Below are 15,276 nucleotides of genomic sequence, written 5' to 3'. Positions count from 1 at the left end.
AATGTTAAAATCGCCTACAATAATAACTTTATCTGATTTAAGAACTAAACTGGATAAAAACTCTGAGAATTCAGATACAAATTCAGAATACGGGCCAGGAGCACGGTACACTATAACAAATAAAAGTGGCTGTGAGGTTTTCCAGGTCGGATGTAAAAGACTAAGAACGAGGCTTTCAAATGAATTATAGTCTAGTTTAGGTTTAGGGCTGATTAACAGACTAGATTTAAAAATGGCACACACAGACAGACATTCAGTTGTTTAAGCAGCTAATCACAAATAGTCTCATCTTAATTGCCTTGAAGTTACTCAATAAAGTATCTACTTTGTCCCCACAGGTCAAAGGGTGCTAGGTGGATCTGCTCCAGTCAACATTCCTGGCTCCCTGGCACGATCGTCCTCTTTCAATTCCTCGTCATCTCTCTCCACCTCCCCGCTAAGCTCCCTCTCCCAGTCTCTGTCACAGTCCCTGCTGTCTGGGACGGTATCGCAGCAGAATCAACCTTCAAACATGTTAGCCAAGCAAGAGCATGGCCTCCTAGGAACACCCACCTCCTCTTCCCAGAATTCTTTGGGTAAGCTGATAACATCAGGCGTTTAGCTCCAAGTGAGCTGGAAAGTATTTGACTTCAGATTTTAATCTCAGAGTCTCGTATGTCAGGGAAAAGAGCTTCTAGATTCTTTTAGATTCTTCTGACACCACTACTCTGTTCAGTATCATATTTTAGCACATTTAAGAATTGAGCACTTTCTTCAGCTTTACTTAAATATTTAATCTAGGTCCTTATGCAGACGTCAAAGTAATACCTCACCTCCAAATTATCATATATATATTAATTATTCACCCTGTTTTGTATTGAGTTTGTAAAGAAAACTGTTATCTTGCATGCCTTTTGATGAATGAAGAATCCAAAAACAGGAAATTCTTGATGAATTTAAGTAAAGTGGTCCATGTTAACAGTGGCAAAACAAGTCTTGTTTATCCGGTTGTATGCTCAGTACATCCCGAACAGACAGCCCACTCTGACGGGAAACTGAACTAAAAGTGAAACCTAACATTTGCTCTCTTCAAAGCCAGACTCCATTGACGATAACAGTAATTTTACCTCTCTGAACACTGGAGCTGCTGGTCTCCCGCTAGCACAAAGAAAGAAAGAGGCAGTTCTTGATTTACCAAAGCCAAATCACTGCTTAAAATTCCATCTATTTAGGACTGATAAAAAGAGTTTAAATTATCACACAGCTCTAAAGGAAGTGAAACTTTCCATCTCTGACTAACTGCCCACTTTTATGCTTGGTCTTGTGATTTGAACACGCCACTCACCTAGGCTTGAACGGAGGGGCTAGCAGCATTTGGGACTTTGTAAGTGGCAGCTTTTCACCGAGTCCATCTCCAGTTTTCAGCAGCCTAACCTCCGCAACCAGCAGCGCCGATCTGGCCCGCCTTTTTAGAGATCTGGACGAGGCTAAGAGGAAGATCAAACAATGGGAGGAGGCCTGGCATCAGGTCAAACAAGTCAGTGTTACAAATGAACTCTAACTGCAACACATCTTTGCGTATCAGAGTGATTTCGCTTTTATAGATTATAGATAAGTTTTTAATCACGTCACTTTGTTCCAGGCTTGTGAAGCTTGCCAGAAAGACGCCCACGAAGCGAAGGAACAAGCAAAAACGGCCGAGGCAGAGCGTCAGCTGGCGGAACAGAAATGGGAGGAGACAGAGCGCAAGCTGAAAGAGCTCCAAGGGGACTTTGATGTGCTTTGTCGCACCCCTGGAACACCTCTTCTACGTAGCTATGGAGAGCTGGAGCAGCTCCCCTTGTCAAAGCTTCACTCCATCCAGAGTCAGCTACGTAATGACCTAGACCTTATAGACGGGGTAAGAAAGACTAGATCACACACAGAATTTCGTTTGTAGCATCTAGTTTCAAAGCGGTTTGTCTATCAGGCTATCATTTAGATCTACGTTTTGTCATCAAGCATGCTTATTTGAAAAAGTCTGCATGAACTGTATTCTCCTAAGTTGCAGCTGATATTCGTTCTTTTCTTTCCCAACAGGTAATATATCAGCTTCAGTCAAAGAAATGTATAGTTTGCCAAAAGCATGATCGTTGCATTGTTCTGCAGCCTTGCCAACATTATGTACTATGTGAGAACTGTGCACCTAGTAAAACAGAATGTCCCTACTGTAGAACAAAGATACTGAAGTGGTGATGTACAATTACTCGAGGTACTATTTAAAGAATTAGCCCTTTGAAAAACTACTAATAGATATTACATTTTCTAAATAGCAATGTCTGTTTTCATCCAGTGATTGAATTAATTTAGAACACAATGATGTTTGACTGACAATGCAGATAGTATTATAAATCAGATTGTGCACTGGGGATTCAATCATTACAACTTTTGCTCATTTTATGTGCACATTGCCTCACTCAGACGGAGAACTTCCTGTATGAAAAGCCATGCACTCAGATTACAATATTCATGCAATGCCCTTTGTCAAATCTTCAGTCATGATTCAGACCGTCTAAAAGGACATAAATCTGGTGTCCAGATATATACGCTTTGTTTACACTTTCATTAACACATTTTTGGCTAAACACAAAATGCAGGTGTGCTTCACCCAAACAAAAAATTGGAAAGAGGACCAATAAACTTGGTTAAAAGCTGTTAACGCAAAAACTTTAATGTGTGAGTCTGTACTTGTTTATGGATCGGAAACACTTAACTGCACTTTGGAATTATTGTGAATAAATGTCTGATCTATTAATAAAATGCACTTAATGACCACCCAGAGCAAAATTTAATTTCAAGGCATTTCAGCCCTAACTTTTCAGAAAATACTGTGGATATTTGTCAGGATAATAAAGTTTTAGTAAATGTTACATCACAAAAATTTGTATTTAAAGACATACAAGAATTGATCTTAACTAAAAAGGTCTAGTTTTAAAATTACATATAAGAAACTCATGTCCTTTTCATACTGTAAGTCTTAAAATCATTGTTCAGTCATGTTGGTGGTGGGAAAAGTTTGATAAATGAAGTGTCCTTTGTATTAATATCAAGAGGAGGTGACCCACAGCCCACTGACCTTCATATAGGAATTCAAAAATGGACATTTCAAAACAGTCCCACACATTAATACAGACCAATTAATACACCACTTTCAGGTTGGGATCTCAAATGCAAAGAAATCACTGTGTAAATGTTTGAAAGACACTGCCAGGACATGTTGAGTTCATCCACACTTGACAAATTCGGTGACGTTAAACATAAAATGGGCAAAACTCAAGCTGTTTTTTCTTTAATTAAAGGGGAACACACATAAATTGAAGAATTCACACAGGAGCTTTTGGAGGCAAATCAAGAAACTAGATATCCAAGAACCTGAATGTGACTAGATACTTAATTAGGAAATCATATTTTTGTTTTAACCTAATTAGTCTGAGATTCCAAGAAAAAAAAAAGTGGGTGCTCTCTTTATAGAGCACGGAGCTGCCGAAACTGACGTGTGAAACAGGTCGCTGATCAGCTTCGATGTACCAGAAGGCTCCGTGCTCTGAGGAATTAATACATACGTGGATTCAACACTGTGGGGAGCATTTGATGACAAAATCTTTGGCTTAAGTGTAAGACTGAATATTTAGATTTGCAAAATGTTTCACATCCAATGAGGTATTAGTGCTGAACCACACTAAGCAAGGAAACAACATGACACATATTTGTGTTCCTCTTTAAGTAAAGGCACATTTTCATTGACATTTTTTCAATGCAACCAGTCAAACATCATTATTTTGACCAACTCTGAAGAAGTTTGATTTCTTATTAAAGCACTTTGTTGACCTGGGACTTTATTAAAGGGTATATAGTTTTTTTTTTTGCTTTTAAGCTGCTTTGTAGGTATTCTTTTGTGTCTTTTTTTAGATTTATAATTTGTTTTTTCTATATAAGCTAATGTCTGAAGCTTTTGTGTGTACTGTGAAACATAATTTGGATATTTCATGTTTCCTATTGTTAAAATCCTGGCATGGTTCTACATATTGTTAAGATTTCATAGAAAAGTACTTAATAGTTTCTACTTTCATAGTTAGATTTATAAAATTTCAATCAAATAAGTGCAAATTTAAAAATGCATTTTAGGCATAACCAGCAGCTGTAATATCAGTAAGGCACATGCGACATGTTAAGGCTGTTTCTTCAATCAGTTAGTTTTGTTTTGTAGAGATTTCTATAGCCTAGCCTATTAGAGGAGCATGTATTGTATTTGCTAAAAGCCTGAGATGGTGAATTTTTTTGTAGGAATCTAGCCTCTTGACCTTGTCTAGAACATATCGGCCTCTAACTCTAAAGTGCCTTGCCTTAGTTTAAAAAGGTTATGTGTAGAATCGTCAGAGCAAACACAAGTAGTTGAAGCTTGTGCACAGGTTTCTGCATAACGTGTCTTGTTTAACTTTGCAGAAGCATCGACATGTGTAAGACTATATGTGTATATATAAGTATGCCAGTGTATTCGGCCCAATCCCATCGAGTATTTCTGCGGATGATAATTGAAAACGGATAAACAAAGTCAGTGCCTGTGTCCTGACGTCAACCATAGAAACGAACTTCCCCTCCCGCCCGCTCATTCCTCGGTCGTGGTGCTCTTTTGGTGCAGCTTCAGTCTTTGATGTTAGGTTATCCAATTCAATGTTTGGGAGTATGCAACCATAGGACTTATGGATTTGTATAGCAACATATAAAAATGCTTTTTAAACAGTTGAGTAACGTTAATTTGTGTTATTGTAATAACTCTGCAGTGAATGAAGAATTCCATAGTTAACTTGTAAGTTGGATAGGACTTGTGCTTAGGTTCCTCTAATTGAAATGACCTTCTACTGTGTTAAAAAACCTTTTTATCCTTGCGTTAAATTCAATAGAAAATCATATATCTCCAGGTACACTTTTTTGCTACTTATAAATATGGGAAAAATGCATTGTTTACATTCACATAAATGACAATTAAGCAACTCAGAGGAAAAATTATCAAGAAAGCTTACGGTATTTTAGCGTTTTCGTGATTATATTACAGCATAAAAGGCAGGCTAAACACTTCTGGTATTGCATGTTATGCGATATATTAACCAGCTACAACAAAAAAAACAAAAGGACAAAAAAAAAAAAAAGTTCGCACTGTGTCACACTGCCAGAATATTTGTATTGACTTATTTTTAGTGTAGTAAAGGCTAAATAACTTCTGCAAGCTTCGCTGCTACTGGAAAAAGGTATTAATGTAGTTTGTTGTTATACATTTAGATGTTTGAATGTTGTTGTGCATCCACAGCTCAGATTTCAGAAATAATTTGTCTTCTGCATCTAACTTGACTAAATTTTATTTGATTGACTTATTGATGTGTAAATCCATTTGAGTCAAAGTTTCAGTACTTTTTTTATATCATTAAGAATGATGTCAAAGACCTGTACTGCTGTAGATTGTCCCTTTTGTTGAATCGATGGACGATAAATGTGTTTTTGGATTTCTTTTCACACCCATACACTGGGTAGCAGTGTACGGTGCAGCTAATTTCACAGGGGTCCTTTGGCTATTTTGTTTGACCTGTGAAGCCGACTAAATTAATGATGTCTAGTGTGGACAATTTAAAAACCAACCAAAGTGGTGTTCTAGTAGCTGTCCAAATATGTATTCTAAAGGGAAAATTTGCCCTTGAACAGAATTCAAATCATTTCCATCAGATCGATCAGCCTGTACTGTAGTTGCGAACAGGGTCTGGCTCAAAGATATTAATGGCAGGTCAGAGCACAGGTGCCATCCAGGTGAAACTGAGACAGCATTTTGGGTGGCAGGAATTCTGTTTTCGGATGGATTTTATCTTTAATATTTCATTCAGTAGTCACATACAGTATATCCTCGTAGTTTGTAAACAACAGGACTATGCCAATGGCTTTTGCTTACAACATTAATGGACTTGAGCCCATTTTTTGCAGTTTTACCAAAGACCTGAACTGTTGTTGTTTTCTTTTGTACTACATTTCATCATTCATTTTATTTCAGTAAGAAACCTAAATTCATTAAAAAAAAAAAATTAATCACCTAGTACCTTAAATAGATAATGTTCATTAACAGTAATTAATGGCATCTTTTTCTATCTAAAGTTAGCTATAGTGAGTTGATACAGAAATGATCAAAAATGCATGGGTCAGATCCTTACAAAATGTGTATTTGTATATTTGATTTTGTGTTAAATATACATTGACGTTTATGGCAGGTTTGTGCAATACTGGCTTGCACATGCCGACCTTAAGCAAGGATTCAGTGTCAGTTTAATCGTTGTCTACAGTGAAGGAATGTCAAAGGTGAATGACATTTGTGCTTCTGAAGTGGCCATATAAACTTTTGTTTGTTGATTTTTTTTGCTTAATAATCTCAATCAGTTTGGAAAATTGATGGTTATGCATTATATGCTGTTATGATCGGCCTACAGTGACTGTAAGGTGCTTTCTTTCTATCTGACTCTTTGTTTTCTATTTCTTAAAGCCGTGGTCCAAATTTGTTTTTTGTTTTTGTTTTTTCTGTAAAAATGACGGGACAGATGATGATTGTGACAAACATTAATGGCAGATACAGACATAATTAAAATTGAGTTGTTGTTGTTGTTGTTGTTACAGTAATATGTTGTTGGGTCTCTCCAGTGGTCCACTTGCCCCAATTCAAGTTTTGTTTTTAAAAGAAATGAAACATTCACTTGAGAAGCACAGCTGACATTTCTTTAGATTTGTTGAAGGTGGAGTCAGCGATTCTGGAGGGGGATTGTTTATAATTGTGGTAGGGATGGGCGTGAGTACTCAAGTACTCGATTTGGACGTCAGTATTTTTTGCTTTGTAAAATAAAATCACAAATATTCTAAATATAAATTGACCCTGTTCTATATTAAAAGTTTACATTTTTGGATAAGACACAATAATTAGGCTGCTATCTATGAATATCTGCATGTAGGGAAAATTTCGATGTGCACACACGATGTCGGCGGCACAGTAGTGCAGTGGTATGCGTTGTCGCTTCACAGCAAGAGGGTTCCTGGTTCAAACCCAGAGTGGGGCAGCCTGTCTGTACTCCGGCTTCCTCCCACAGTCCAAAGACAGGTTAGGTTAATTGATGACTCTTGAGGGTGCTTTCATACCTGCCCTATTTGGTTCGGTTCAATTGAACCCAAGTTCGTTTGGCCCCTAAGTGCTATTTGTTTGGGCAGGTGTTGGTCTGTGCGGAGTTCTCCCCATGTCAGCGTTGGTTTTCTCCGAGTACTCCGGCTTCCTCCCACAGTCCAAAGACAGGTTAGGTTAGGTGAATTGGTGACTCTAAATTTCCCATAGGTGTGAATGTAAGTGAATGTAACCTGCGATAGTCTGGCAACCTGTCCATGGTATACCCTGCCTCTCGCCCAATGTCAGCCGGGATAGGCTCCGGCCCCCCCAGAGAATGAATGAACACCCAATGTCAGGTTACTGGCAGAATGGCGACTAGACATAAGAGTGATGTTTGGAAATATTTTGACGAAATAAAATGAATGTGCCATGCAACCTATGTAACAGTGAACTTATGTTTCGTAGTTAATCTCTACAGTCTGTGTAGTGCAGTAAGGTAGGCTAACGCTAACCCCTGCTCGCAATTTCGTTTGGGTGTTCATTTCAGACCCTAATCTGAAGTTCGATAATAAGTTAATGCGAGCACTTGAATGCAGAAATATTTAAAATACCCACATCTAATTCGCTGTAGAGTTAAGCACATTAGCATGTGCCAATTTTACCGTCCCTTTCGCTCCCACTGCCTCTCTTTAAACACCCATGGCCTTTTCCTGTCCTGTCCACGAGCACGAATGCCCATGTTGCTGATTGGCTGTAGTAGTGTTGTGTGGCTCAGTATGAGACGCTTTGTTCGTTTCGCATTTACAGAGCCAGGGCTGTGTATGAATACAGGATGTTTTTTTCAAAGAGCACACAGAACGGACTAGTGAAGCGTGAGGAAAAGTGTATTGGATTAGAATCGCAGACTCCACCTTTACATTTATCTCTAACGGACCAATTACACCTTCAAGTACAACTGTGCCTTTTAATAATTAAATAATGTCGATTGGTATCAAGAGAATACGTCTCTAAGACTGTGTGTCTCAGTCGGATGACAAAATATAACTAATTAATTAGAATCAAAATTCCAGTGCCTTACAATATTGTTGTGGACCACAATGTGATAAATGATCCTCTGCATTCAGGCCACTTGAGCAGAAAGGACAAAAGGCGAATGACGTTTGGTCCACCAGTTTCACCGAAGGAGGCAAAGGTTATAATTGACTGATAATAGTCGATCTCAGTCTGTATTTGCCATACCATTAAAAAAAACAGCAATATTTAACCATTGAATACACAATTTTGATCTCAATTAGTCATTTGGCACCAAAAACTCAATTGTTTGTAAGGAAAAGCACCAAATAGGAAGAATCTTGTAAATGAACTGTAATAGATGTATCATTATGCTCTGCATTGGAATAGTTTAATCTATTTTGCATTATTGTTAGTTGTTGTGTTGTCTTTTTGTTTTTAATATTATGAAAATGGAGCCTGAAGATTTATGCAATCTTGTACATGTATATGAGTATGATGTATGGAGCTGTTCAAATTAAGTAAAATACTAGTACAACAAGTGTTGTCGAAAGTAAATAATCTGAATGTGGAACCAGTCGTTCCATATACTGTAGAAAATTTCAGTAGAAATGTTATTTTAACATTGAAGCCCTGAAATATTGAATGTATTGTTCTAAATTAGATATTCAATGAATAGGTCACTGGATATTATGGAGCGCAGTTAATTCATTATGATGTAGCATCTAGTTGTGAACTGCTATTCAATAAAATTTATTAGAACTAAAACAAATGCAAGTTTTCAAGTTTCTATTTGTCAGCATAATGAGGAAATATAAGGAAAGAAATGTATTTTTCTCAGGGTAATACGGCGATTTCATAGAGAATGTGTTAAATCTGAGGAAACTGCATTTCATGGATTTACTTAATATCCGTGGGTTTAGACATTATTTATAGATTAAACAATATGTCCCTTATTTTGTGATGAGCTGTATGGATATGTAGGAAGTTCTCTACTGATAATCGTAGAAATTATTTTGTTGGTATATTGATATTTTTTTGTGTTGTGAACACAAAAATAGGTGCAAGTCTTAGAAAACTAGATTTTTCTTTTCTACATTGAGGATTGTGTACAGCATATTTTCTGTAGTGTATTACTAGTTTGTTAACACTTGTTAAATTGTTACACTACAGTTATGCAATGGTTTACAGAGTTCACAAAATTATTTTTATCATCTTGAGAATTAAAATAATTTTTCATCTGAAATGTGTGAATACTTTTTGTCTCGAATGCAACTGACAATAAAATTCAGAAAATACTATGTGCCTGTAAGTCAAGTGGACGCCAAAGGAGGGGTAAGGTGGTTTTTATGGAAAAAAAAGATATATATAAAATAGTATTTAGAACAAGTCTTTACTGAACTATTGGGAATTATAAATTACATCTTTTTGAACAGTTGTAGGAAAATGCCAGCTGATGTGTCATTACCTTTGGTATGTGACAGCTCTCAGGAGACAAGGCGTTAAATAGGTAGCATAAGTTTTTGGCCTTGAGGAATAGAGCACAACACAAAACAATTTGTCATGACAATACAATAAATGTTAAAGGGACCGTTAACCCCAAAAATTAAAACAATACATTATTTTTCCTCTTACCTGTAGTGGTATTATCAGTCTAGATTGTTTTGGCGTGAGTTGCCAAGTGTTGGAGATAATGGCCGTAGAGATGTCTGTGGTATATTGAATATAATGGAACTAGATGTCACTCGGCTTGTGGTGCTCAAAGTGGCAAAAATTACATTTAAAAAATTCAACAGCAATGGCTCTTTCCAGAAATCATGACCCAGTTACTCAAGATAATCCGCAGACCGTGTTGTGAGCAGTTTCATGTAGGAACTATTTTCTTTCTACTGAGCTACACGCACCAACTGTATCACTACACAGAAGGAAGTGTGCATTTACTCATACCAGAGGCTTGGTGTGTCTGTCACTCTGCAGTTACACCTCCAAACAATGGTTGGTAGTGTGGTTTCTGTGAAGTGCTTTAAAGTTTAGTTGACTCAAAACACACATTAAACACACACACATTAAACACACACACATTAAACATGGCACAAACATTAATGACTATTTCTAACACAAGTACACAAATTAGCTTCACTATAACTCGCAGCATTCACAAACAAAGCACTTGTCTTTATTTGGACACATTTTCCTCACAATTATGACATGCTAATGTTTTTGGCACAAGCCTATGGCATTGTACATTGTATAAATTAGCCTAGCGACTAGCAGACTTTTCCTCTACTCATATGAAACCAGGGACAACAGCAACATTTAACAAAGGTAACGTTACAATATTCGACTCTATTAAAACTCACAAAGTTCACTGACAAACAACTGTCTTACACTAAACATGTTTTCCAAACAAATACAACATGCTAATGTTATTAGCACCAGCCTATGGCATTTTGCATTGTATAAATTAGCCTAGCGACGAGCGGAGATTTCCTCTGCTCATATGAAGCCAGGATAAATCACACACACACACATAAAATTCTATTTTGTGGAGCTCAGTGGTGCAAGGTTAGCTAGCAGGAGATTCACATTTAATTCCCTGCGGCAATGCAGTTAGTGGGTGCAGTTTGGTAGAACAGAAAATAGTTTCCTACATGAAAGTGCTGTCAACAAAGTCTATGGTTTATTAAGTAACTGTCATGATTTCTGGAAAAAGACATTGCTGCTGAGTTTTTCCAAAGTTTTTTTTTTTTTTTTTTTTCCCTTGGCGCCTTGAGCACCACATGCTGAGTGCCAACTAGTTCCATTGGAGAGAAGGCAGACGTCTCTACATGCGATATCTCCGACACTTGGCAACTCACACCGAAATCTAGATGGATAAATAGCACTACAGGTAAGAGTAAAAAAATATACTTTTGAGTTTGGAGTGAACTGTCCATTTAACACAGCATTACACCTGGTTGGTTTACATTAAGATACTAAATACATTTTTTGTTAAGCTATTACAAAGAATTAAAGACCTTGAAGAAAAAGCTGAATTATATTCAAAATTGACCTCTTTCTGATTTTGTGGGGTAGATAATGATTTTCCCCACTTTTTCTAGGTCTGACCTTTCCTTGTAAATGCTTTGACAATGAACGATACAGGGGAAAAAAATGTTAATTACACAGAAATATTCTAAATGTATGCACAGAAGGTTTGAATTGTCTTTTTCAATACCTTTCAAGGACCAAGTTAAACCTAGCCACAATCTCTTCCCCTTGCAGAGCCATGATGACACAAGGTGCTGTGTAAAGATGAGCCACCTTTTAAAGGAAACAACAGAGCAGGAAAAATTAACAGCTTCTTGCTCTGTTTAAAGGACATTTATCTCTAAAGCAACTTAGTTCCAAGCCAAGCTTCTCACCTTTTCATCTCCTCCTGATGACACTTTCAGTATCTCGGTGATATATTTCCTCTGCTCATTATCCAGTATGCTCATCCTCCCTGCCACCAGATGGCAGCCTGACCTCAGCAGCTGCTCCAGCGTGTCCAGCTGGGATGGCACTCGGCTGAGAGGTGGAGCATTTAAGGGTATCAACAGATAGGTTGTCTGCCAGAGAGCACTGTGTATCCCTGGCACAGATAAACAAGCAAAACAGGACATCTGTTTCTTTACAAAGGTCGCCTGGAACTGAGTCACATTTCAACATCTATTCCAGAAGAGTGCCTGCCAGTCACAATAATGATTATGTAATTTAAAGGAACCCATGTTGCTGTAACAAACCACTGAACCATGTCACGTTCAGTGCTTTGATTTTAAAGTTTAATGCTATGACAATAGTCTATCATGTTATAAGTGTCTATTTATCACAATAAAACAGACTAATAGTTCAAACCTTCATTTGATCCTGATGCCACTGAAGGTGACACTTTGATTATACTGTACGAGTTGTGTGAGAGTTTGTAAACAGATGCTTTTATATAGTTTTGCTGATGTTGAACATGGCTTCCTTTTACTCTAATTTGTCAAGAATTTTCTTCACTTTTTGGATTCTTCGTTCACTGTGTAGGCATCCGAGAATTCTTCATGAATTCAGTGTAACACGAGGTGGGTAACTGATATGCAAATGATCTTTTTATGGGTGAAGTATTCTTTTAAACATACAATAAGGCAGGACAAGTTTATTTGCACATTTGATTTATAAAGTCAATTCAAAGTGCTTTACATGCCAGACACTTTCTCAGGTACGCCTGTACAACTGCTCGTTGACACAAATAGCTACTCAACCATGGTCAAAACGACCTGCTGAAGTTCAAACCGAGCATCAGAATGAGAAAGAAAGATGACTTTGAACATGGCATGGTTGTTGGTGCCAGACGGGCTGGTCTGAGTATTTCAGAAACTGCTGATCTACTGGGATTTTCACGCAGTGTGCAGTATGGGGCACTGACCAGAGACGCCATTGTATACATGAGCCATGCCATAACAGGTCTACATGGATGGGTCCTCTTAACCAAGCACATCCTGCAGCCTCCTCACAGCGTTCTCCCCCTGGAGGCCGAGAGCCAGAGAGGAGCCAGAGCACAAGTACTCCACATGGGCCTCCAAAGTCTGAGGGGTGCTGCACACAACAATAAACGCGGTGTGAATTATCACGGCTTATGTTTATGCATGAAAGGAAACTTACTTTTTCAGACAGATATCTTTATCGGTTACACTGTCTGCAGGCATATGTGCTGTGTTTGAGCCAGAAAGCAGTGTGCATGTAAAGTGTATGAAAATGTAATTGTTGTGTGCCCTGTAGTTGTTAGAAATGTATTTTCAGATCTCACTACGTCAACAAATGCCAAAGATAATATCAAATAAGCTCAACATGGTTGTTGTAAATATTACTTTTTAAGATAAGGCTGTTTCTCTTTATACGCAAACCTTTTGTGCTGCAGTTTTGTTGAGGAAACGTCAGAAGTGGGCGCACGCTGTGGTCTGTGGAGGATAGACATCTACACACACAGGACTATTTGCTTATTTCTACTTAAATGTTGTGATTGGCTCAAAACTTCAAACTGGAGCGCCCCTCAAGACATTTGATTTTAGACTTGGTATCTGATGTTTTATACAGCGTTCAAACAAATCTGCCAGGAATCATCTCATGCTCAAAAACAAGAGGGAGGCTTGTGTGAAAGCTGCTTCAGGTGTGGGTGACATGAGGACACTGAGGTTAGCGGGGTAATTGCGTGGTAGGCGTTTCCGCAGTGAAGCCAAAGCATCCACCTCAATTCTGATTGAATGATTCACTCACACACTCACTAACAAACTGTGTAGGCTGCTATGTGTATTTGACAGTGTATTTTGTTTGTTTACTGCCACCTCCAGTTCCAAAACCCGGGACAGGCTGTGCTCTTACAAATACAGTTGAACTTCACCCACCTTCCTGCCCTTCTGTCAGCACTCTGTGTAGGAGGCTCAGGCCTTGGCTCATGACAAGGTCAAAATCATCACCTGCTCCATGGCAGAGTTGGATGAACACTTCTGATGGGACAGGATCATACTGGAAGGATCTGGCACTGCCCACATACACCTAACTAAAAAGAAAAAGACACTGAGGGAAACATCAGAGAAGCATACTGCAACTGAACACACACTGCTTACCAAAGACTCTTGGAAAACTTGACGATAACAGACTTTAATTTTACTTTTAGTAGCATTTATGGAGATAAATGCTGTTGTAGATGTACTTTAAGGTGAAATTCAGACCTGCTGGCAGACTGACACTGGGATGGGCTGCATTTTCTTTCCTCAGTAACAACAGCAGACAGTGAGAGGGCAGCTCCAGCTGACCCTGATCCAGGGTCACAGTATGTGAACTGCAGAACAAAAGTGCCTAGAGAGAACATACAAAGGCTCCAACACTGTGATGAAAAATACAAAAGTAAATGGAGAAACCAGTGTTTTTGAACCATTATCAATAATTGACCCTTGTCATGAATACAATCATACCCTTCTATTCTACATACAGTCCTTTTTTTAGTCTGACCTCTGGCTGTGTATTTAGCAGGTCTACCTGCTGGAAGAGTCCAAGGACTGCAGCTCTTTTTCTCTGAAGCTGCAGCCTCTGCACCCCCTCACACTGAAGCCTCTGCCTTCACTTGGCTGTAGCAACATGGAGGCCCAACAGGCGACACTACAAGGAATAAGTCAGCTGTGCAGGGAGGGACAGAAGGATTAGCAGCTCAAAATTTCCCTCAGAACAGTGAAGATGAAAATGGCATTTGGACAACAGCTATTAGACTTTTGGCTCCTTGTTGAGTTGACAGTACCTTCCGTTGTTGCACAATGAATAGAAGGTGATCTGCTTAAATTGAACAACCTCCCTCTGACACTGTCAAAAATGAGGATGACAGATTATATATATAATAAAGGGACTGTACTTCAGTATGTACTACGTCAGGGGCCAGCAACCTTTACAATCATAGGAGCCCTTTATGGCCAAATAATACATAACAAATCAGTCTGAAGCCATAAAACATACTTTAACCTTAACCCTTTGAAACCAGAGCAAATTGGCTTGATTCCTTTCAAAAAACATTGGAAGAAGGTAATGAGCAACAAAAGAAGAAATGACCCGAAAAAATTGCAAGAAATTAGTAGGAAGAGAAAATTCATAACAAGAAAATTAGGTAAAAAAAAAAGAAAAGAAAAGAAAGAAAGTTAAAAACAAATAAACAAACAAGAAAATGACCTTATATATATATATATATAGATATAGATATAGATATTAGGTCATTTTCTTGTTTGTTTGTAAAATGTAATACTATGTAATATTTATAAATTATAATTATATTATTGTAATAAATGATTAGAAAATAAATTGATATTTATTATTTATGTAAGTTATTATAAAAATTTCCCTAGCTTTTTTCCCCTAATTTAAAAAAACAAACAAAAAATAATTGTCTAAATCTATTAATTTTTTGTTGTTGCACTTTTTGACAAGACAAGCCACTGCTGTTCAGGTGGAGAGGGGCACGCAGCTCTGGAGCCCAAGGTTGCCAACCCCTGTACTAAACCTTCTTGACTTGAACGGATTTCCTGCTGAAGATAAGTCTCTAACATCTGACTGCAAAAGTCACTTAGATATGATAC

The 15,276-nt window shown here is 37.9% G+C and overlaps 1 protein-coding gene across 4 annotated transcripts in view; it reads left to right on the top strand.

Annotated features, from left to right (window-relative positions):
* The window catches only part of unkl (unk like zinc finger), a 22,470-nt gene extending 13,546 nt beyond the window's left edge, over positions 1 to 8,924 (top strand). For 2 of the 4 annotated variants that reach the window (XM_050069933.1, XM_050069930.1), the window contains 4 exons: positions 339 to 575; positions 1,329 to 1,516; positions 1,622 to 1,879; positions 2,059 to 8,924. In XM_050069933.1, the coding sequence (XP_049925890.1) occupies positions 339 to 575; positions 1,329 to 1,516; positions 1,622 to 1,879; positions 2,059 to 2,214 (839 nt within the window). In that variant the 3' untranslated portion in view covers positions 2,215 to 8,924. The remainder of the gene's footprint in view (positions 1 to 338; positions 576 to 1,328; positions 1,517 to 1,621; positions 1,880 to 2,058) is intronic. The other 2 variants (XR_007571615.1, XM_050069931.1) reach the window with 2 other exon arrangements.
* The last annotated feature ends 6,352 nt before the right edge of the window (positions 8,925 to 15,276 follow it).

This window comes from Epinephelus moara, chromosome 18 (genome assembly GCF_006386435.1).
Source record: "Epinephelus moara isolate mb chromosome 18, YSFRI_EMoa_1.0, whole genome shotgun sequence".
Classification (NCBI taxonomy): domain Eukaryota; kingdom Metazoa; phylum Chordata; class Actinopteri; order Perciformes; family Serranidae; genus Epinephelus; species Epinephelus moara.
The sequence above is the reverse complement of the archived record's forward strand: the minus strand, read 5'-3'. Positions and strand labels throughout refer to the sequence as shown.